The sequence below is a fragment of the Protopterus annectens genome, chromosome 8.part1, assembly GCF_019279795.1.
Source record: "Protopterus annectens isolate FY-2018-M chromosome 8.part1, PAN1.0, whole genome shotgun sequence".
NCBI classification, from domain to species: domain Eukaryota; kingdom Metazoa; phylum Chordata; order Ceratodontiformes; family Protopteridae; genus Protopterus; species Protopterus annectens.
Genome location: NC_056742.1, coordinates 311,376,213 through 311,400,080, shown reverse-complemented (window position 1 = coordinate 311,400,080; position 23,868 = coordinate 311,376,213). Strand labels below are relative to the sequence as shown.

Here is a 23,868-nt window from a genome sequence, read left to right as displayed (position 1 = left end):
TGTCAAGCTTTTGCCTCCTTCAGTGCCTGGGCACTCCAGAAGAGGAGGAAGAAGTTTATTATTGAGGGTGTTCAACCTCTACAGGCATGGTCTGTGATTTACTACAGCTTCTGCTTTGTCTGCTGCCTCTTCTCCAGCCAGCAAGCATAATAAGAGCCCCAAATATGAACAGAAAAGGAGAAAGAGAAGGAGGGATGAGGATAAATTGGACCCATTCTGGACCAGAGTCATTTAAACCAGTTTGTAAAACTGACAAAAGTCCAGATGGTCACAGTTCAGTCCATTTTGCCTCTACTGATGGTTGAGTGGATGTGCTAGATCTCAAGAATGCATACTATTGTAAACGTAGAATAGCATTCAACTTGATTCCTCCATTGCCGGTTGGGTGCCAGTCATCATCAGTTCAGAGTCCTGCCATTTGATCTCGCGTGTGGGGTTTTACCGAGATAATGTCAGTGGTGTTAGTGCAACTTCATCTGAAAATTGTCCAAATTTTCCCATATCTTGACAATTGGCTCCTAACCACTTCCTCTAATGTCCTGTTGAATCATCTGGGCCTTCTGTTCTGTTTGATGTAAGATCTAAGGATCACAATCAACCTTTTCAAAAATCACCTTATCCCAGCTCAACAAATAGAATTTAACGGATGTCACTTGTATTCAAGTTTACAGATCGCCAGACTTCCCCCACTCCAGAGTGCTCTCTCTCTCTGCCTCACAGCCACCCAAGTACTCCAGCACCCTTCTCTGTCAAGACTAATTCTTCATTTTTTTAGGTCTAATGGCTTCTACAATCCTAATGGTTCCACTAGCCTGATTTTACAAGAAAGTGGTGAACACTAGTGTTGCAATGGTCTCAAAGCATCCATCTGTTACATACAAAAATGTATCTCACTCAAATCTGCTGACAGTGCATCTCCTGGTGGATAAAGTCTATTTCAGTCACAAAAGGACATCCATTCCAGATGGATCCGCCAGTGGCTGTATTAACCACAGACACATCCCTTTTAGGGGGCAGTTTTGAAGGGAAGACTGCCAAGGTACTTGGTGACTCTGAGGTCAATATTCACATTACTGTCATGGAAATGAGGGTAGTCCTGCTAGTGTTGCAGGCATCCCAGGATGTCTTCCCCAAGGTTGTGATTTTGGTACAGTTAGACAATATGTCTTTTGTCTGGTGCGTCTGCAAACAGTGATGAACACACTCCTTTCCTCTATGTAGAGAAGCCATGAGAATTTGGCAGTGGGCTATGTCTTCTCATCACTTTTTGATGATAGAACATGTACTGGGGTTGTCAAGTTTACTAGCAGAGAAGTTGAGCAGAAATGTCTTAATGCTTCACAAGTGGTCCGTCAATGCAGTAGTGACAGCCTTGACATTTCATTGCTGGGACCAGCTTTGCTGCAACCTCTTTGCATCATATCTAAACAAGTGCAGAATTTACTTTGCCCTGATTCCTCTGGAAGGATGGTCACCGAGGGATACTGTAATCCACAATTGGCCCCCAGGTCTTCCCTGTGTCTTCCTCCATTGCCATTAATAAACAAATTCATATAGAAAGCAAGAATGTGAAAGGCCAGGGTGGTCTTCCGTTGTACCCTTCTGGTCCTGACAAATGTGGTTTCCCTTCCTGTGGCCTCTACTAGTACACCGTGGATGTTGGCTTAGTTTCCAAACCTATTAACACACCTGTCTGGTCTTCCACCTTCAGACCAGAGATCCATGAAATTAACCCTTTGGTTCCTCCAGTCCTAACCTTAGCCAGAGATGCCAGGCTCCCAACTTTGGTAGTTCAAGGTCATGTCAGTATATCTCACAAACAGTCTACTAAGGTCTGCCGTAGCAAATGCTAGAGATTTTCCATTTGGGCTGTTCAAAAGGTTTAGACCCCTTCTCTGCTCCTATTCCTTCCATTTTGTTTTTTGTCTGAACCTTTCCACAGCAGTTCTAGTTATTTTTTTATCAAAGGGCAAATAGCTATCTGAAGTTTCCACATAGCACATAATGACAGCTCTGTAGCTTATTTAAGAGTCTCTAAAGCCTTTTTGAAGGGTACTTTTCTCCAACTGCCTGAGATTCAGTACCCATGTGGAATATTACTATCATGCTACAGGCATTAATTTGACCACCCATCAACCAGTCAGTTTCAGTTGATTTGAAATTTCACTCTTGTAAGACAGTTTTTCTGGTGGTTTTTATATTGGACAGACTAATTTCAGAGATGCAAGTACTTTCATACAAACCTCTATCTGGTATTTCATAAAAACAGCGTTTCCCTGAGAACTAATGCATCTTTCCTTCCTTCCTGTGGTGGTATCTGAGAGAAATATAAATCGGTCAATTCCCCTAGATTCTCAAACAAAGATGTTAGTGTTTTACATCTGCTGGATGTACATTGTCAACTTTGGTTCTGTTTTCATAGGACCAAGCAATTCAGACAGTCTGATCAATTGTTGCTTTCTCAAAGCCTAAATTAGGCAGAGCAGTTGCTAAGGGTTACTCTCTCCAGATGGTTATCAGACTGTGTTTTCGCATGTACAATGAAAAGAGCTGGTCTCTGCAATGTAAACCTAAGGCTGATTCCGCAGTGACAATGACCACATCAACAGAGTTTAAGTAGACTACCTAGTGATGCTGATTGTGTTGTAGTTGTTCAACAGTTCACACTTTCATATCTCTTTACAAACTGGTTGTACAGTCCAGATCATGCTGTCTTTGGTTCCGTCATTCTCAGGACTGTCCTTTAATACCACCCAGGTGTAACAGCTTGGGAGTCTGTCTGATACTTGCATTGGATGAAAATAGAAAAACATTAGATATGAAAATTATGTAATTAATATAAAAAGATACATGTCTGATTTTTGTCCACTTCAACCTTCTACTCCCTTCCAGATTGGCATAAACTGGCTTCTAGTGACTGGGTAGTTTTCTTTACATCCTGTCTGCTAACAGTCCTAAATGACAGTCTTCCAAGCCTTTCATTTTTTCGGTATGGTGTACTTAATCTTGAATGTAATTCTTTTGGTTTATTCTGTGAGGGCAAGCCTGATCTAAGGTGCTAAGGTGGATTGGAGGGAATTATGGGTAAGGGAGGAATCTGAGCCCTGGAAACCAGAAGCTTCAGTGTGTACCCCAAGGTTGGATCTGATTGGATCCAACAGTCAATGGCTGAACCAGATGAAAGTTAGACTACATGGATCTATCATTATGGTATGTACATTATTTTCATTTCGTGTTTCTCAGTGTCTGTATAATCCAAAATACCCGACCACATACACAAGCTCACTGACTGTATGTTGAATATATATTAAAGTGCATTTTCCTTAAATTGAACAAGGTTCTGCCTGCTGCCATTTGTGGTTTTGAATGCCTTTGAGAGCCCAAAATAATGTAATTCATTTTTTAGTGCTTTATTTATTCATTCATCCATGTTTGGTTGTTTTTCTCCAGATTGTAGAATGCCTAAAGGAAAATAAGAAACAGCTGACCTCCCGCTGCCATCAAAATGTATTTAAGCTTCAGAAAGTTGAAATGATGGATCCTGAACTTGACTATACACTTATGAGGGTTTGCAAACAAATGATCGGTAAGAGTTCTGAATGAGAAAAAAAAGAGGTAAATGCAGTGGAATGCTTTTATGCTGCTGTACATATTTTAAGCTTGTGTTTTTTCATAACTACCATCGTGCTGATGAACTTTGTTTGCTTTCTCCTGTGCCTGGCCATCATAAAACAGTTCAGGGTAAAGTATGTGGCGAAGGCTGGGAGAGTACAAAAATACAAGGACTGATGCTGCTGCAGCCGTTTTGAGTAAACAGTTTTTTTTTCTGTAACTATTATACTTTCATTGCCTTTTTATTCCCACTGGTCTGTTATCTCCCTTTCTTGGCCATCATATACCACCATCATTGCAGCATAACTCAAGAGCTCTCTGCCAAGTAGTGTGTCTGGCATGGATTGTAGTACACCATTGTCTTTATCCTGTTATCCTATGATTTATCACGTTGTTTGTCATGCACTAGCCCACCAGGAAGTGAACTGTAAGCCATATGTTGAAAACGGTCATAACTGATAGGTGGATATGGCTGTCCTTTGAGCAGCATTGAATCTGCTTTGTTATTCAGTAACTGCCACATGCAGGTGTAGGTCAAACTGTTGGCGACTTCTTACTGATCCACCCCTCCAACAAATTTTATTTTTTTATGCATCATTTGGTCATCCTTCATTCCTTAATATCACTACTAGCCTGAAGTGGAGAAAGCAATAGAAATGGATAACTTATTTTGAAATATGATTTTACACTGTAACTGCCTTCTTTGTTGCCATTTTTGGAAGTTAGTATGGTATTTTAATGTGAATCTAGTTTTTCCCTGCCTTAGGCACAGGTAAACTAAGCAGCTGCCTTAATAACTCTTTGGCTAGGGGCACTTTTCCAAATTTTATATATTTACTTTCCTGTATGTAAAGAAATGCTGCTGCCACAGCATCCCTCCCTTAAGGTAAGCATAGCTACAATCACTCATTTTTTGGTCTTTCTGCTTTATACACATGCGATGCAGAAAAAGAATCAGAGAAACTCTTTATTTGTTGCCTACGTCATGAGTGGGACACCAATGAATAAAAAGCCCACAGAATTTGTTCTGTAAATTTGAGTGTGATGGCAATGGTGGAAACAGTAGCACGAGTCTGTAGCTTAACTGCACTGTGCACAACTGGAAGAGAATGCTGTGGATGGTGGTCAGGGTGCAGCTTACTCATGATAGTCTGGATTGTAGCATGTGATTTTTTTTTTTTAAACTTGGCAGGCAGATGATATGGGCAGCAGATGGCTTTGCAGGACTAACTTTTATTTTTGTAAGGCAAGTTGGAATACTGTACTCTACCATTTTTTAAATCACAGAAATTTGTGGTGTACACAGAGTGGCTGAGGCCATCTGAGAGTCGGTGACTTACTCCTGCTTTTTGAGCTCATGTAGTGGGAATAGTGTGCTACAGTGCATCTTAGCTGAAAAGGTTATGAAATGATCATTGCTATGATTTACATTTGTATGCATCTGTGATTGGGGTGGTTGTAATGTACTTAACATTAAGAAGTTTGTCATAATTTCTTTTACTTTACATCACGCACACACATCAGCATTGTAAAGTGTCTGGCATTGACAGTCTGGGTAGGATGCATGTGAAGGCAGCTGATCATTAACACAGTGATGCAACAGCTAGCATTGCCATTGCTCGGAACTTGGTTCTCTGTTTTTTGGCTGTGGTGATTTTTTCTTTGTGGAATCTGCATGTCCTCCTTTTCTGTGTGGATTTTATCCAAGTACTCTGGTTTCCTCCAGCATCACAAAAACATAATGTATATGAATTGAAACTCCTCCAGTTTGCCTGTAGGTAAGCATGCAGTGTGTGTAAGAAAGATGTTTGTGTTTGGGCACACTTGCATCTTGTTTGGAGTGGCTTGAGGTTCATAGTCAGTGTATGTGCGTATGTAGGGGGAAACATTGTATTTTGTGAAATACCTTGAATTGTCAGAGGTTGTATCACTCTGTGTATGGTTGTGTATGAATGTATGTTTAAAAAAAAAAAAACAATCAGTTTCATCTCTGGACACAAGTATTATTGGATGCAAGCATTATTGGATGCATTTAAATAACTTTTCTGGTTAGCAGTAGCTAGTTACCTTTTCAAAAATGAGGCAGAGAATAAATCATGGAATGTCTTGCCCATCAATGTTTCTGGAGGGCCTAGCAACCCTAAAATCCCCGTCTATATAAAGGCGGTTTGATTCTGAATTAGTCAGGGGGACCACATCCTCAAACTTTGACCTAACTCCTGCTTAGTCTAAAACCAGCCCCAGTTAGAAATATGCACTAAAGGGTTGCTGTGCCTTGTGTGAGAGCTGGAGACAGTGTGGTCATTATTTCCTTAAAATCCCTCACAGTCATTATTTCCTTTAAATTTATTTGAAGTCATACTTTTGCAGTATGCTCATTAAGTTGCTCTAGCCTGTGTGAGGGCTGCAACACTGTGGTCATTATTTCTTTTACTTTCTTCTGAATGAAACCTCAGAGGTTCATAGGTGTGTACTAGGCTAATGACCCTGGATCCTGTACAAGACTAGCCCAAAAAATTGCCCTGGCACCGTGCCACCCAATGTAAGTTCACAGTGCCTCTAGTAGGACAACTGGAGTGAACCCTGGGGTGTATTTTCTGTTACCCATCCACTCAAGATTTCTTTTGAAGAGGGCCAGTGAAGTGCTCTGCATTACATGAATGGGAATCTTATTCCAGAGTATGGGCAGTGTCTGGGTGATGAACTTGTCCCTCCAGCATGTTCTGTTGGTCATGGTAATGAGGTTGTGGTATCTGGAGCATGTGGCACAGGGAGATTGAGATTTCTTTAGGTATAGCATTTCAAGTAGGGCTGGGTCGGACAGGGTTTTGTAAGTCGAGCAATGATCACCTGTAAGTAGGTGATAAGAGACTGAGAACAGCTGAAGTTTCTTGAGTCTGTCCATCTAGGACATGTGTTTAAGGCCTAGGATCCTTTTTGTGAGGTACTTTTGTGGCCTCCCCAGCTGTTGTAGGTGTCTGGTCAAGTGCATGCCAAATGCAGCATTATGTTCGATGATTTGTCTAATGAGGGATGAGTAGAGACTGATGATTACCTTTTTCTTCCTGGATGCAAAACCGTTGGTTATGAGATGTGCTACATAGAAGGACTTTCTGTCCACAGTGGCAATTTGGTGGTCGAAGGTGAGGTTGCTGTCGATTTGCGTGCCTAGATCTCTTATGACCCTTTCAGTGTTCACTGGGCTCCCATCAACATGGTAATTAGTGGGAACGGAGTTTTTTTCCAAAGAGAATGGTAATGCATTTTTTGGCATTTAGCTTAAGGCCATGGTTTCGACACCAGTCATTGGTCTCATTGAGTCCCTTTTATAGGATGTCTGCATCACTTGGGGAGTTAATGACTACTAACTTGCAGTCATCAGAGAACCTGGTCAGCCAGAGTCCCTCTATGTTGGCCTAGACTTCTGAGAAGTAGATGCCAAACATTAGATGGCCCAGGACCGAGCCCTGTGGGACGGCACTCGTGACTGGTCGACAGTCTGACTTAGTCCACAACTTTCACTCTGTGGGTCCTGCCTGTGAGCCAATTTGCAATCCACCTAGTGATATAAGGATTGATGCCTAGTTTGGTGAGTTTGTCAGTGATACCCAAGTCGGGAATGGTGTCAAAGGTCTTGGCCAGGTTGAGGTAGGCTGTATGCACTGCCTTACCCTCATCCACAGCTTTGTTGACTGCCTCGAAGTCAACCAGGTTCAGCAGGCAAGATCTCCCCTTGACAAAGCCGAACTGCGTGGGGTCAAGAGTTTGGCGATTGTCTATATCTTTGTTAAGCAGGTCCGTGATGATGATGCGCTTCATGGCTTTACATACCATACTCGTCAGGCTAATGGGGCGATAGTTCCCAGGATCTGTAGTCGCTCCCCATTTATGGAGAGGGATGACTGTAGCAGTGCACCATTCATTAGAGACAAAGCCTGAGGTAAAGCTGTGATTGAACAGTGCACACAGCTGTGGTACCAGTTCATTTTGTAGCTCATGTAGAATGCAGCCAGGGATATTCAGGTCCCATTGACGCTGTATTCTTGGCTTTGGCAATGCAGCTTTTACTTGATAGGACCTTTGGGGAGGGGGGTTAAATTTGGCACTGAATCTGTTCGTCAGTATGTTGGCTATATCTTTTGGCTCAGTGTAGGAGGTACCGTTATGTAATAACTTGAGTAAATCTGGGTATTGCCTTGAAGGTTCTTGATATAGCTATAGAAGGCTTTATGGTTGTATTTGGTGTCAGCCGCAATTCTGGCTTCATAGTTGAGTTTAGAGGATTTGATAATGGATCTCAAATTTTTTGTTGAGGCTGAGGAGTGTTTTTCCAGTCTTGACACATCACTTTTTTCTGCAACAGTTTCTTCCTTCTGTTATAGTTTATTGCTGGCTGGGGACCACCAAATTGGCTTCTTTTTTTTTTTTTTTTTTTTGGAGGAGTGTGTCTTGGTTCTATTTGGTATGGCAAGTTCCATGCATTTGTGTACGTGCTTGTATGCTTGTACAGTGCATTGGTGTATGATTCAGCAGTCATGCAACTATTTTCCATTGGCATGAGTGCCAAGACGTTAACCACCTCTGTTTTTTGGAACTCAAAGTCAGCTTTGAAGTTTTTCAAGGTGGTCACCTTTGCGGGGGGGGGGGGGTGTAGGTGAGAGGGAGATTTCCAAGGTGATCAGTTTGTGGTCGAATTTAACTAGGGAGGAATTTGACCGTAGGTGTGGAGCAATGGTCTCCCATGTTGGTGATAGATAACCAGGTCAAGGATGTTGCCTCCTCTAGTGAGGGTCAGAATGAGCTGGTCCAGGGCACTGGAATTGAATTCCAGGAAGCATTGGGGACAGTACATTGGGTGCTTGAATAGTTTTCCCAGTTAATGTAAGGGTAGTTGAAGTCACCCAGAGGTGTACCAGAATGTGACTGTAGGATGTCTTAAGAGGCAGTATAGTGTGAAGAACCAACAAGCTGGAGTTCTTTACTATGATCATTGCTCCCCCCAACTTTCCTCACAATCAAACATCAGATGTGCATACAGGTACTTATAATTTGTGGTGTAGGGGGCAAGGAGCCTTGCTTTGTAATTGTGTAACAGCAACAGATGTAAATATATTATTGTGTCAGTGTATTCTTTCACATTCAACTTAGTCTGATCTCAAAAGGGTAAATGTACATACATGATTGGGGCAATTTTGTCTTTCTGTACCATTCCAATCTAGCAGAACACCAGGGCAGTGCTAATAAGGTGATGACCTTATTTGTAGCAAGGTGAACAGTATCCAAATATGATTTATGTATCCTTGCAAATGTTTGTCTTAGTTTATTGGAAACTGCTGGTATGCATTATAATATTCGCAGTTGCAGCCCCTTGCATGATGTGGGATATCTTGCTTACAAGTAACCTGTGACAGGCCAGGTTTCCAGAGCTTTACCTTCCCCCAGGGCTTTGACCTCACAAAGAGCATCAGTGTGTTGGTGGTGTGAAGGGCATGTCAGCTAATGCTGTCTTCATGTCTTTCTTGCTGTGCAGTGTGCAGCTACATATTACTTTGCTGTTCCCAGTCTGTTGGTCTGCCTACTTCTGTGGCAGCCAGATAAGTGCACCTTAGGGTGTTTTTGGCTGTGTTATTGGCTGATACCTGATACTGGCTCCAGATGCCATTCTTTCCCACATTGCAGTATTCATAACACGAGGGAGATCCCTGCGTAGGCAAGCCAAACATCCGGCCAGTATACCAAAGACTTAAACTGCTGCAAGGTGCATGCAGCATTGAACATAGGAGAGTTGCACTCTGCAGTTGTCTGTATGTCCTGAACATTTATCTTGAAAAGCAGAGGCTAAAGCTAAGTATGGAAGGTACTCCATGCCATCAGGTGAACCCCCAAAGAAGGTGAAAAGGTAAGGCCTGAATCTTTGGCTGCACCTCTAATCTCGGGTGTCCCTGTCAAGGCCATAAAGGCGCAGAGGTACATACAGTGTTAGGTCCTCCTCCTCCTGTGGCGAGTACTGATTTAGAAGCCACTAGGGAGGGGTCTTTCAACACGTCCGCAGAGTTATTGCAGATAGATGTCTGTTATGGATGGTAAGGGGAACCGTGGCTTGCTCCTTCAAACTTTCCTTGTGGCAAGTCTCCTACCCCTTCCATTGAGGTTTTGCCAGTATCTGGTCTGGAGCCTAGGCCTACGTCGGCCCTTCCATCCCAGCCTAGGGTAGGCCTTCCTCTCAAGAGAAAACACAAACAAAAACATGCATCTCCTAATCAGGAGCCTTCCCAGACTGGCAAGCCTTTTCTTAAGGGATTTTGAATGCCTTCCTGGCACTAAGGCCTTCCACTTTGCAACCACCTGTTCCTACATCTCCTGTGTCCCCTCCACCTAGGAGTACATCTGCTGAACAAGAGGCCTCTGAAGAAGACAAATCGTCTTCAGATGAGTCCGTGGTTTGCACCACTCACAAAAGAGGTACTATGACCTCTTACAAATATTCTCCTGCTCCTTCAGCCATTCCTGCTGTTGTGCCAGCTTTCCAGTATGCCTTTCTTGCAGCATCAGAAAACCCTGATGCACAACATCCTGCTCCTAAAAGGCCAGACAGGTTATGTAAGGTTCCTGAAGAAGTAGTTGCCTAGAAAGGCTCACCCAGACTGTGCTACACATTGCTGTGAGGGAAAGGTTAGTTTGCTTTTTATTTGTTGTATTACTTTTTTTATTTTGAATACTGTGATTTGTTTTATTTACCTTGTGTTTTACTTGTATTTTAACTGCATATTAAAACTTGAAAAGAGACCACAGCTTTGTCTCTTGTGAGTCAGGCAGAAATGTTTTTCTCCATCCTCCCACCCGGTTACTGTAATGTTCTTAAACACCACTGTCTTTCTAGTTGCTTTCCCCTTATGTTAATTTGACCATATGTCTCATTTCCTCTCTGTTTTTACTGGCTTGTGTGAGTAAGCACAAAATTATCATTTTGTGAAATCACTCCCCTTCAACTATTTAAATTTATTGACCATCCTACTGTATTCCATAGTACCAGAATACAAAAGTGACCACCTCCTTTCAGTCTATCTTGCTGTTTTAAAATAAATGACTGTCCACTAAAACTTAACTTTTTAGACAGGTGAAACTTAACTTAAGCACAAACACAAGCTTAATACTTAACTTATCTACTTTCATATCTAACTCCTGTAGTGTACACTGCAGTGTTTGGGATAAACCATTTTTTTCATCTTACCTTTAAGCATTCCTATGACTAGCACTTGCTTTAAAACCTGCTAGGAAGCACTAGGAAGTCTTAAACTGATACAAGCAGTCAACTCTCCTTGTTAATAAGGAGAAATTAATTGTAGGCACTAAACAGCCTATTAACTGCAAAGTACCTTAAGGAAAGGGTAAACAGTTCTTGTACTTGTGTGTGTTTATGTATATATATATATATATATATATATATATATATATATATATATATATAAAAGCACCACACCAGGCATGGCCAAGGCTCAGCTTCCGGTGATTTCTCAGGTCCACCTGGTGAATCTGGACATATTGGGACAATGCAGCATCTGCCTCATGTTCACAGACAAACCCTTTCCTCCTACCGCCCAACACTACAACCTGCGAGAGATGAACTTACATAGCCAAACTGGAAGCAAACCTCTCTCCACCCAAGATTGTGCTAGACAGTCGAGGAGAAGGTTAACACCCGCACTAACCTCAAGCAACACATAGCCTTTCTAAACCCACACCACCAACACATAGCAACACTAAACCCACATATGTAGAGGCCCTTAACATTAACCTGCCCAATCAACAAGGACCTTCGAAGCTGAAACGCAAACAAACACCAGTCACAACCAAAGTGTCACTTGGCTCACAACACCAGTGTGCCACCCAACAACAGCCCCTAAGGCAAGACAACGTACCCAACACTTTAGTCATATGTGACTCTATAGTCAGGCACACTGATGTCCCACTCACCAGGCTGAACAAGGAGAAAATTAGTCAGCTGCCTGTCGGGTGCCAAGTTCTGCCACGTAATGCATGCACTCAAGTCACCCCACAACAAGTACAAATATGACTCTGCCATTGTCCATGTTGGAGTGAATGACTTGAGATGTACCTCCCTGGACTACATGAAAAGAGACATGAAGAGTTCTCAGATCATGTGGCCCAGGCAGGTATAACCCTAGCCCTGAGTAGCATTCTGCCTTCACCCAGAATGATACCACAGTATAAGGACAAAATGATTGACTTCAACAATTGGCTAAGCTTCTCGTGTCATTCAAAGGGGATCCAGTGTCTGTCTGCCTGGGGCGACATGATCGACAGACCACGATGCTTTGGCAGAGATGGTCTGCACCTGTCACCCCTGGGATTCAGGTTATTGGCTAATGCTTTTGGCACCCACTATAGTGCCTTTTTTAGGCAAATTTCAAAGGACAAAACCACCACCATAACAGGTACAAGCATGCAAACTCTAAAGGTAATGCTACTCAGTGGTAGAAGTCTAAACCTCAAAATGCATTCTCTTGAGGCACTCCTAAAAAATGGAGAACATAGATATCTGTGCAGTAACTGAGACCTGGTTCAAGGCTCCAGAGAGCACCACTGCAATACCAGGCTACAACTCTTACTACACTTTTCGGTCGCCAAACCAGGACCGAAACACTAAAGGTGGAGGAGTGTCCATATTCACAACACCAGGCTAGTTGCCCAACACAATGCATCTGAAATTCTCCAGGTACAACTAACACTAGGTAAGACTGCAATCCAAATTTTAGCTTGCTACAGATCCCCCACCATGCCCCAATATTCTCACTACACCTTTCTAAACATACTGTAAAATATTAAGATACAACCAAACATCCTAATTCTGGGTGATTTCAACTACCCTGCCATTAACTGGGAAAACTACTCGTATCAACACCTTTGCCTAACTGTTCTTGGAATTCATAAATTCCAATGCCCTGAATCAACTAATCCTTAGTCCCACCAGGGGCTCTAATATCTTAGACCTGGTCATTACCAACATGGAAAATCAATGCTCCACACCTATCGTCACCCCCTCGTTGGTCAGGTCTGACCATAAGCTAATCACCCTTGATATCCACATCCCACCCCCACCCCCCAGGAAGGAAACCTCTGTAAAAAAAACTTTTTCAAAGCCAACTTCATGCTACTCAAGTCTGAAATGACAAACGTCATGACACCCGTGCAGACGGGAACTGAAATTTCGACTGCTGAATCCAACACTAAGGCACTGTACGAGCACATCCAGTCGTGCATGATGAATCGTGCCATCCCAAATAGAACAAAGATGCCGTCCTCCAGAAAAAGGAAGCCAATCTGGTGATCCCTTGCCATAAACAAACTTTAAACCAAAAGGAAATAAAAAACTGTTCCAGAAAAGAGGAAAATCCTAAGATGCAAAAAAACTCCCTTACCAGCCTCAATAAGAAGCTGAAATCCCTCATAAAATCCTCCAAAGCTAGTTATGAAAATAAAATTGCCAAAGATTCCAAAGACAACCACAAAGCATTCTATAGCTATGTCAAGAATCAAAATGGCAATGCTCAGGTCTGCTCTGAGTTACAACAGAATGACATTAAATATACTGATCCCAAGGATATTGCCAATATCCTGGCAGATTGATGTAGTGCAAACTTCACCCCCCTCTCACCCCTTAAAAGGCCCATCTCAACACCGAAAGATTGCCAAATTCCGGTAATAGCGGCCACACAGGTAAACCGCACTCTCCAAAGCTAAGAATACAGCATCCATGGGAGCAGACGACATCCCAGGTTGTGTACTACATGAACTATAAAATGAACTGGCACCTCACCTAAGTGTCATGTTTAACCATAGCCTTACCTCAGGCTTTGTGCCCACTGAGAGGTGCACAGCTACAGTTATCCCACTCCACAAGGGGGGATCCACTTTGGATCCCGGGAACTACCACCCCATCAGTCTGATGAGCCTGATCTGCAAGGCTGTGGAACATATTATCATGGAACTTGTAAACAAAGACCTAGGCAACCTTCAAACACTGGACCCCATGCAGTTTGGGTTTGTGAAGGGCCAGTCTTGTCTCCTGAACCTGATTGACTTCTTCGAATCGGTCTCCAGAGCTGTGGAGAAGGTTAAGGTGGTCCACACAGCCTAGCTGGACCTTGTCAAGGCCTTTGACACCATCCCCACTCTGGAATCATAGAGAAACTTACTAAGATGGGCATTAATCCCTACGTCAATCAATGGGTTGCCAACTGGCTTACTGACAGAACCCACACTGTAAAAGTCGCCGACTCCAAATCCAGCTCCAGACAAGTGGAGTACCTCAGGGTTCAGTCCTTGGAGCGCTCTTGTTTGGCATCTACTTCTCTGAAGTACAGGCTAACACTAAGGGACTCTGGCTAACAAAGTTTGCAGATGACTGCAAGCTGGGAGCCATTATTGAATCCCCAAATAATGTTGATATTCTATAAAAGGGCCTTACAGAAACGGATGCTTGGTGCCGGAGCCATGGACTCAAGCTCAGTGCCAAGAAGTGTATAGATGTTATGTGATCCTATCTCGCCTACATTCTGAATGATGGGTTCGGAGCCGATCCCTCGGCTCCGACTCGGCACGCTTATGCCAAAGAGCGAAGTCTCTTATTGGCTGAGCTTACTATATCCCAGGATGCACCACTACCAGTCCCCCAGATCTCGTTTGCCGCTTCCCTGCGAAGACGTGGTCTCGAGCTGGCTGGGCTAAGTAGTTTATTAAACTAACTTTTCTGTCAGTTTTTTGCTGTTTTTGCTCACAAAAGCTGTTTTAACGGCTATCGCTAACTTTGTGTACGATTTGGATTTTGAATTGTTGTGTGTGATTGGGTTCAGTTTGTTTTCGGCCCCCTCCATCCAGGGCCTTCCCGGACTGTTAACCTTTATACTTACAGGGTCTCTAGTAATTATACAAATTGGTTAGAGTTACCTGTTCTTTTTACAGGAAGAGTTGGCATTAATTATTACTGTAAGCTTTAATTTATCAGCAGTAAAAATTTAGTGTACTTTCCTGTCAGAGTGACTAGATTTGTGTATCAACATGTCTCAAACCCCTGGGCCTTCGGGCTTTAAAAAATGTTCGAAATGTGGGTTTAAAATGTCTATCACAGACGATCATTCGCTCTGTGTATATTGTCTCGGGGCAAAGCACTTGCAGGAGTCATGCAGTGTATGTCACGCTTTTTCCTCAAGGGTCCTCCAGGAGAGGAAAAATAAATTGATTTTAAAGGGTTTAGTTAAACCCTCCTTTGAAGAAGCCTTGGCATCCTCTCCTGCTCCAACCAAAAAGAAAAGGGCTTCGGTTCCGACCAGTCCGTCGGACCCGACTGCCAAGAAACTTAGGCAGGCCTCTCCTTGGCTCCAAAGACTTGGAGCCGAGGTTGAACGGTCTGCCTCGATGCCACCAGTATCGACTCCTCTGTCTTGAGCCGATGGCTGGGGCATCGAGGCGGGTCACCCTCGTCGGCTCCACTGCTCGGGCCGACAAGGGTCGCCGCTCAGACACTTCCTCCTCGGCCGAAGTCTACCTCGGCACCGATGGAATCTGCTGTGAGTATTCCCTCGGCGCCGATACTCATCGACTCGCCTCGGGCGGTCCCCTAGCCCTTTGGGGCCGATGGAGAGGCCTTCTCGAACCCGTTCTGTTTCCTCTCGGTCTTGAGGATGTCGGATTCTGATATTGACAGGGTGCTCCAAAGACTGTTCCAGTCCCCAGTCTTCCAAAATTTGTTTCGTTCCGACCCAGCTGGTTTGAGCCGATGACCTTGGCCCACCCGTTGCCATTCCTCCTCCGACCGCTTCGGCTCCGGAGCAGGTGCTGTTGGAGCCGGTGGAGATTCTAGGGTCGGCTCCGACCCTTACTCCAACCAGACCTTCGGGTCCGAGTTTACGCTGGACTTCTTCGGCTGGACCCGGGGTGATGTTTGGGACCTATGCTTTCGGTTCCGAGCCTCCTCCTCGGTGCTTGACTGCGGGACTCCGTCGGCTATCACGGCTCGAGTCCGGACACTCCCAGGATTCTGGGGTCCGGCTTTCAGGGCCATGAGGAGTGCCTTGGCCAAGTCCTCTTGACCATCTCTCCGGTTTTACCAGCACCTTCCTGGGCTTGGAGACTGGGTCTTTGGCGGTTCCCCTGTCCGTAGCCAGCGGAGCCCGAGGCCTGAGGTTACCCCAGTGGGGTTCCCCTCCTCCTGAGGGTTCTTGAGTTATCTTCAGAGGAACCCCAAGGAAGAGATCGTGCAAGAGGAAGCACGTGGACTCCCCGAGTCTATTACATCGGACACTGATATGGATGATGCGGAAGGGTCCCCAGTCGTCCTCGGATGATGTCTCATTTGCAGACATCTTAGAGATCCTCAAACAACGAGGCGGTTGCATATCCAAACCCCTCTGCTGACGAATCAGTGCTCCTCAAGGCCTTTGGGGCTCAGCCCTCCGCCTCCTGGGTGTCTCCGCCCTTGACGAGCTTCTGGATTTAGTTTGTCGAAGGGCGTGGGAACATCCAGATACCGTGGAACCAGTCCCTTCTCGTCCAAATAAATTCTTATCTGCTCCCCCCGAGAAGGAGTTCCTTACTAAAGGCGTGGCTGTAGATGCCATGGTGGTGGCATCTGCTACACAACAGGGCGTGGCAGAGGCTTCAGCGTCTATCCATCCTCCTAATAAGGAGTCTAGGAGTATGGATAGGTGCGGAAGCGCACCCTGACTTCAGCGGCCTTTACCTTAAGGTCTCTGAACTATTTGGCACATTTTACAAGGCTTCAGGACGGATCTGGTCAAGGAGTTGTCAGATTCCCTCTCGGGTAACCTACCTGAGCAGCTAGCCCAGTCGGTTAGCTCTCAGTTGGCTATCCTTACGTCAATTTCTAACTCGTCCATGAGGCTCATTTCCTATGCGGCCGAAGAGGCGGGGAAGCGCAGGCACAGGCGTGGCTCTCGTAGACAAGCCTGGCTCCGCTTGTGTCAGTTTGCGGAGGCCTTCAAGTCTTCCTTCGCCGACGCTCCCTTTGATGGGTCCTCATTGTTTGGACCCAAGGTGAAAGACACCCTTACACGCTGTGAGCAAGAGGGAAAAACGTTATCTGCCGTAGGGGCCCGTTATTCCACTCCCTTTCGGCCTTACCCCAAGGCCAAAGGAGGGGGGAAAATGTGGTTCCGAAAATCTCGCAAGTTTTTCTCCCAACAGCAGGAAGATTCCCGTCCAGAGGCAGAGGGCGGGAAATTTTTCAGGAGACGCCGTCCCAGAGGCGGCAGAGGGCCCCGCAATTCTGGAGACCGCGAGTCCTTTCGTGGCTCTTCAGCCTCCCACACGACATGAGGGATTGCCTGGCTGTGCTGCTCCGGAGCCAGTCGGGTGTCGTTTTGCCAAGCACCTAGAAGCCTGGGAGTCAATCACTCAGGACAGATGGGTGCTTCGGATCATTGCCGGAGGTTACACCATCCCATTCAAAGACTCACCCCCTCCGTCCAAGAGAATCCCGGGCCCACCACCCAGTCAAAGGGAAATAGCAGCCGCAGAAGCTTTAAAGCTGCTAGAAAAAGGAGTCATCCAACCGGTCCCCACAGACCAGATCGGATCAGGAAATTACTCCAGGTTCTTTTTAGTGCCAAAAAAGACAGGGGACCTGAGACCAATATTGGATCTCAGCAGACTGAACCAATCCGTAATGAAATCCAGATTCCGAATGGTCACGTTACAATCCATTCTCCCGTTGTTGGAGAAGGATGTTTGGATGTGCTCCATAGACCTCAAGGACGCCTATTATCACATACCGATACATCAGGCGTCCAGAAGGTATCTGCGCTTCAGCCTGGGAGTCAGTCATTACCAATTTTGTGCTCTGCCCTTTGGTCTCACCACAGCCCCCAGGGTGTTCACCAAGTGTTTGGCAGTAGTGACGGCTCACCTGAGAAGTCTTGGATTCCAAGTGTTTCCCTATCTCGACGACTGGCTCCTGACTGCCGCCACCAGGCATCTACTAATGGACAACCTCAAAGCCACCATCTCCCTGGGTGTTTCCCTAGGGATTACATTCAATTGGTCAAAGTCTGTCTTGCTGCCCTCTCAACGCATAAAATTTATAGGGGCAGAGACAGACTCAAGATTGATGCGCGTCTTTCTTCCTGCCGAAAGGATCCGAGTCTTACAGGGCCAAGTTCAAGCTCTGGTCTCGAGATCCAAAGCCCCAGCCAGGATGGTCCTACAGGTTTTAGGCTCAATGTCTGCCACGGTTCTTTTAGTTCCTCTAGCAAGATTACACATGAGGATTCTTCAGTGGCTCTTGTCAACTCAATGGTCCTTTCAGGATCTTCCCTCAATCATCACATCATGATTACAGAAATATGCAAAAGGGACCTTCGCTGGTGGCTTCAGACATCCAACTTGGATCAGGAAAACCCTTTGTTCTCCCTCCAGTAGTTACCCTGACGACAGATGCCTCCCAGATAGGGTGGGGGGGGCATTGTCTGGGCAGGCTAGTTCAGGGCTCCTGGCTTCCGGACGAAGCTCTTCTCCACATCAACGTGTTGGAGATGAGGGCTGTTCTTCTATCCCTACAGGCCTTACACAAGTTTCTTCCTCAAGGCATCATCGCCATCCACACAGACAACATGTCGGTGGTTTGGTATCTGAACAAACAAGGAGGGACCAGATCGTATCCCCTTTGCAGAGAGGCCATGAGAGTGTGGGAATGGGCTGTAGCTACCAACCGCTTCTTGGTAGCGACCCACATTCGGGAAAATCAAATGTATTGGCGGACAAATTAAGCAGGACAATTCTCTCTCCCACGAATGGTCTCTAAACGCAAAGTAGCAGCTCAGGTTTTCAAGAGATGGGGGCCGTGCTGCGACCTATTTGCAACGCCACAAAACACCAAGTGCCAGAAGTTTTCTCCTTGATTCCACATCAGGAAGTACCAGCTATGGATGCTCTAGCACAACCTTGGCCAACAGGGCTACTTTATGCCTTTCCTCCAATTCCACTCCTTCCAAAAGTTATTCAAAAGCTTCTCAACTGGGGTCTTCAATGATTCTGATTGCCCCATACTGGCCTCGTCAGATATGGTTTCCCTACCTGAAAAAGCATGCAGTGGACGATCCGTGGACCTTGGACCTGATCCCGGATTTGCTAATCCATCAGTCGGGACATTGGCATCAGTCCCTTCAATCTCTAAAATTGACAGCTTGGCTCCTCCACTTCCAACCTTAGTTAGAAGGCACACACTAGACCCGGAAGTTGTTCACATTTTATCTTGCCCACAAACCCACCACTAACAAATTGTACCTCAGTAAGTGGAAGAGGTTTGCTATCTGGGCTCAACTCAAGGGCTTAGACCCTATCACTGCTCCTGTCCCAGAGGTTTTGAAATTCTTAACATCCCTGTTTAATCAGGGATCTTCTGTCTCAACTATTAAAGTCCAACTAGCTGCTATCTCGAAATTCCATGAATCCACGGATCCTCCTTTGATGAGCAGCAGACTATGCAAAACATTCATTAAAGGTGCCAGTCTGTTAAGACCACCAGTTTTTCATCCTGCACCCCCGTGGGATCTTGATTTGGTGCTCCGTGCATTAACATCTTCCCCTTTTGAACCGGCTGCTACATGCGAATTAAAATATCGGTCTTGGAAAACGGCATTCTTAGTGGCTATTACCTCTGCAAGGAGAGTCTCAGAGCTTCAAGCCCTGTCTATTAAACCACCGTACTTGATTTTCCACAAGGATAGAGTATCACTTAGGCCTAATCCATCCTTTGTCCCCAAAGTCTGTTCTAGTTTCTGTCTTCAACAATCTCTAGAGCTACCAGTTTTCTTTCCAAAATTCTCTAATGAAGCAGAATATACTCTCCATAAATTGGATGTTCACAGACAATTACGCTTCTATTTAGACAGGACTCAGCAACTTCGTAAGTCAGACCAGTTGTTTGTGTCCTTCTCAGATAATAAATTGGGCCAAACCATTACAAAAGCTACAATCTCAAAATGGATCAGAGATTGCATAACTCAGGCCTATTCTTCTTGAATAAACATCTTACATCATCTATCAAAGCTCATTCTACCAGAGCTATGGCTACTTCTATAGCCTTTCATTCCAAGCTCGCTATTTCGAAATTTGTGCTGCGGCTACTTGGTCCAACCGCACACTTTCATTTCCCACTACAAATTGGATGTGGCATCTAAGGACGAGCATCATTTGGTTCCACGGTACTCAGGAGTGTTTTCCAGTGAGCCACCCAGGATTCAGGTGCTAGGGACGCTGTCCCATCATTCAGAATGTAGGCGAGATAGGATCACATAACATCTTTTAGTTATGTACTCACCATAACTTCAGATGTTTGGGATCCATCTCGCTACATTCCTGATACCCACCTCCTTCCCCCTGCCTTGCAGATCAGAAGAGATTGAACGGTTTTGAGTTCAACTGTTTTTATCTTGTTCCATCTGACGATGTTATATAAGCAGGGTATGCGTGTGTGCATGTATGCGGACAAACTAGATCTGGGGGACTGGTAGTGGTGCATCCTGGGATATAGTAAGCTCAGCCAATAAGAGACTTCGCTCTTTGGCATAAGCGTGCCGAGTCGGAGCCGAGGGATCGGCTCCGAACCCATCATTCAGAATGTAGGCGAGATGGATCCCAAACATCTGAAGTTATGGTGAGTACATAACTAAAAGTTATCCCCTTTGGGAAAAAACATGTACCCATGAATTGCCACATAGGTGGCAGTACACTAAACACTGAAAGTGTGATAAGAGACTTAGGGACACAGGTGGACACTATCTCAACTTCGATAACCACATTGCCACAACAGTCAGGAAATCCTTCTATGTGGCACGCCTCATCACTAAAGGCTTTTCATCCTGAAAAAAGGAGGTCATTGTCTCACTGTACTCATCCCTCATTAGACCCATTATAGAATACAATGCCCCGTTTAGTATGTACCTCTCAAGACATCTGCAACAACTGGAAAAGCCACAGAAATACCTCACTAAAAGAATCACAGGCCTAAAGCAGATGCCCTATGCTGACCGTCAAAAAAAAACTCCACCTGTACTCGCATATAGTCTACTCAGAGGCGATCTCTGCTTAACATACAAGGCCATGTCAAACTCAGAGCTGTTGGACATGCTACACTTAAAAGAAATCCCAATCCCTCAGAGAGACATGCTCCAGGGATCTAAACCTTGTCATCACAATGAACAAGACATGCTGGAGGGATAGGTTCCTGACCCAGAGACTTCCCAGACTCTGGAATAGACTGCCCATACAAGTCAAGCAGAGGCGCCTCTTTGGCCCTTTTCAAAAGGAACCTTGATGGTTGGATGTGAGATATGAAATTCACCCCGGGGATCATGTCAGTCGCCCTGCTAGACTGGAGTCCAGGGAAGTAAATACTGTGGGAAGAAATAGCCAGGGAATTATGGCTAGGCTTGTATAGGCCCTAGGGCCGATGGCCTAGTACCAGCCTATGTACGCATACCTTTGTGCAGACCCAGCTGTGATCTCGGTTTCTGATAAAACCACCAAATTATTACCATCCACCAACCTTTTGCCTGCAGATTAGGACAGTAAAATGATGGAGAGAATTGGGAAAAAAAAGTCTACACCTCTTCTACCCTTGCTTTTAGGGACATTATCAGGCACGCATGTCTAAGTATGTTTTGGCCCTACTTTCACAGGCTTCTAAATTGCTGACAGATCTCCCAGACTCTGCAACGAAATCCCAGCTTTCTTCCCTCTTGGCTGTTTCATCACAGGTTACTGGGCATTCTGTAAAATGCAAAAAAACAAGCTGAGTAGTGCAAGTCACCACATATAGTAAAAACTGGTAAATACATAATGAATAAGCAGCAACTATGAAACAATATATATATGAAACAACATATGCAATGAAGTTGTCAAAAGTGATATGAATTGTTGAATCCTGAACACTAATGCCCAAGTACTAGGCAGTGGAACCAAGTCATCTTAGAAGACTCTTCAATTTTAAAATGCAATGAATGGAGCACATTTCATTTAAACCTGGATATTCATTATTTATTTATCATTCATTTCCTTTGATATCTGTGTAAAGATTTAACACATTTTTTCTTTTCTCTGTTATGTTCTCTCTCTCTCTCTCTCTATATATATATATATATATATATATAAAATATATTCTCTGTATATCCTAACATTGTTGTTTAATTGGTTGTATCTCAACCTCCTTCCATTAGGTGTCTCCATTGTTTTATTATAGACAGGAACAGGTTTGACTCTTAGTTTTACCAAAAGATTCTAATTATTTGTATTTACCAGTTTTTACTATATAAACTGTAGGAGTAGTGGCGACCCACTGTTTATGGTAGCCATGTACTATGTTAAGTATTTTTGGCATCGCTGCTTTGTCCACCATCGACTGCTTACGTAAGTAGATGTTGTTGCAACTTGTTTGCCTCAATTAGATTGATTAGATTGTGTCTGTCAGTAATGGCAGCCTTTGCCTTTAGGTAAGTGATTGAACATATTTTTTATGTCGCAAGGCAACCGCATGGAGCCGGTAATTTTAAATGGTGCCATGACCAGTTTACAACTAGCGGTTTTACACTTTTAGAGTTTGTGCTCTTGACTGGGACAAACCTGACCTAATACTTGCTTGTGTCACTTGATAGCCTTAACCTATGAGTATTGTGCTGTAGTTAACGACGATAACTGTTGTATGTATAAAGTAAATGCATACAACCAGTTCTCTTACTTGGTATTAGACCTGCCCACAAGGGTCGAAACACGATTAACGTTACAAATCAGCTTGGAGCTTGTTTTTGACCAGTGCCGTGACCATTTTATACCTGGTGGACTTGCACCTCTTGTCTTTGCCCACTTTTATTGGGTCAAACATGACCTGAAGTTTAAATTCAGGGGTTTGATTTTGTTTGTCTGTGTCTGTCAGTATTGCATGACAGTTTTACTTGTAGGGTACTGTCTTTTAGGTTTTTAATTTTCATGCTTAATTGTTTCATGCCTAAAGGCGAAAGCCTGCTATACGTCCCTTTTTACACTGAGTTGTGACAGCGGGACAGACTTGTGATTTTAAACCTAGAACTGTTAGGCATACCTAATGTTTTATTGTTTTTAACAATTGGTGTAATATTTTATTTGTGGATGTTTACGACTAAAAAGGCATGCTTGCAGCACGTTTCTTTCATACTGGGTTGTGACCTACTCTTAAGGAGTAAAACATGTCTTCTCACTGAAAGTTACTTTGAAATGCATGACAGTTTTTTACAGGCATTGCATTTTAGCTTAGTGATTGAAACTGCGTCATGCATAAGGCGAATGCAAGCAGTCATTTTTTCTTATATTATACTATATTATATTGTGTTGTGATTTGCTTATAAAGGGGCTGGCTTGTGGCCCCTGACCTAGAGCTGTTTAGTATACTTAATGAATTGATGTTTTTAATCAATGGTGTGCCATTTGATTTAATTGTGGGAAGTTATAAGAAGGGGCATGTGTATTAGTACTTTGTCTGAAGAAGTCTTGGGATTGCCTGAGACGAAAAACGCTTTACAAATAAACGGTTCAAACTGCCTGATTTGTGGTGTGGTGACTTGCGTTACTCAGCTTGTTTTTTTGCCTTTGTTTGTGAGCTTTCCTAGTTTGTGCTTATTCTGTAAAATGCAGTTATGATGCAGCTGAGGTGTTTGCAAGATTAGCAGCATCTGGTTCTGTCCTCAGGAGATATTCCTGGTTGAGATTGAAGCCGTTACCTGAGGATTTCAAGACAAAACGTATCAATGCACCACTGGGCAATACCACCCTCTGGTTCTAATGCTGCAGCACTCTTCAAATCCCTTCAAGAGAAAGGGTAAAGAACTTTAGGAGCTTAAGCATATTTTTGTCTCCCCAGTTCTCAAATTCCATAGGAACTACCCTTCTAGACCTCATTGTTTAAGGCAGAGGACCTGTGCACCTTCCAAGCAACACAAGAAGGGCACATGCAGGCAGACGCCTACTAGGTCTCAGCCATCCTCTGCTCTAAAGGCTCCCTTTCCAGACAAGCCAGATAGTCTGTGACTACCTAGCACCTTTCTCAGAAATCCCTCTTTCCCAGCACCTTTCTCATTTCCTTTGAAAATGGACAAGCATTACCACAGACAAATGGGTCCTGTCTAGGGTACAAGGAGGTTACTACATGCTTGGAAAATCGCTCCTCCCTTCATGGGGATTCCACAAACC

The 23,868-nt window shown here is 44.3% G+C and overlaps 1 protein-coding gene across 1 annotated transcript in view; it reads left to right on the top strand.

Moving 5' to 3' along the window:
* GLG1 (golgi glycoprotein 1) overlaps positions 1–23,868 on the top strand; it is a 3,171,999-nt gene that overhangs the window by 2,315,038 nt on the left and 833,093 nt on the right. The window contains exon 19 of the mRNA XM_044081599.1: positions 3,451–3,592. Within this exon, the coding sequence (XP_043937534.1) occupies positions 3,451–3,592 (142 nt within the window). The remainder of the gene's footprint in view (positions 1–3,450; positions 3,593–23,868) is intronic.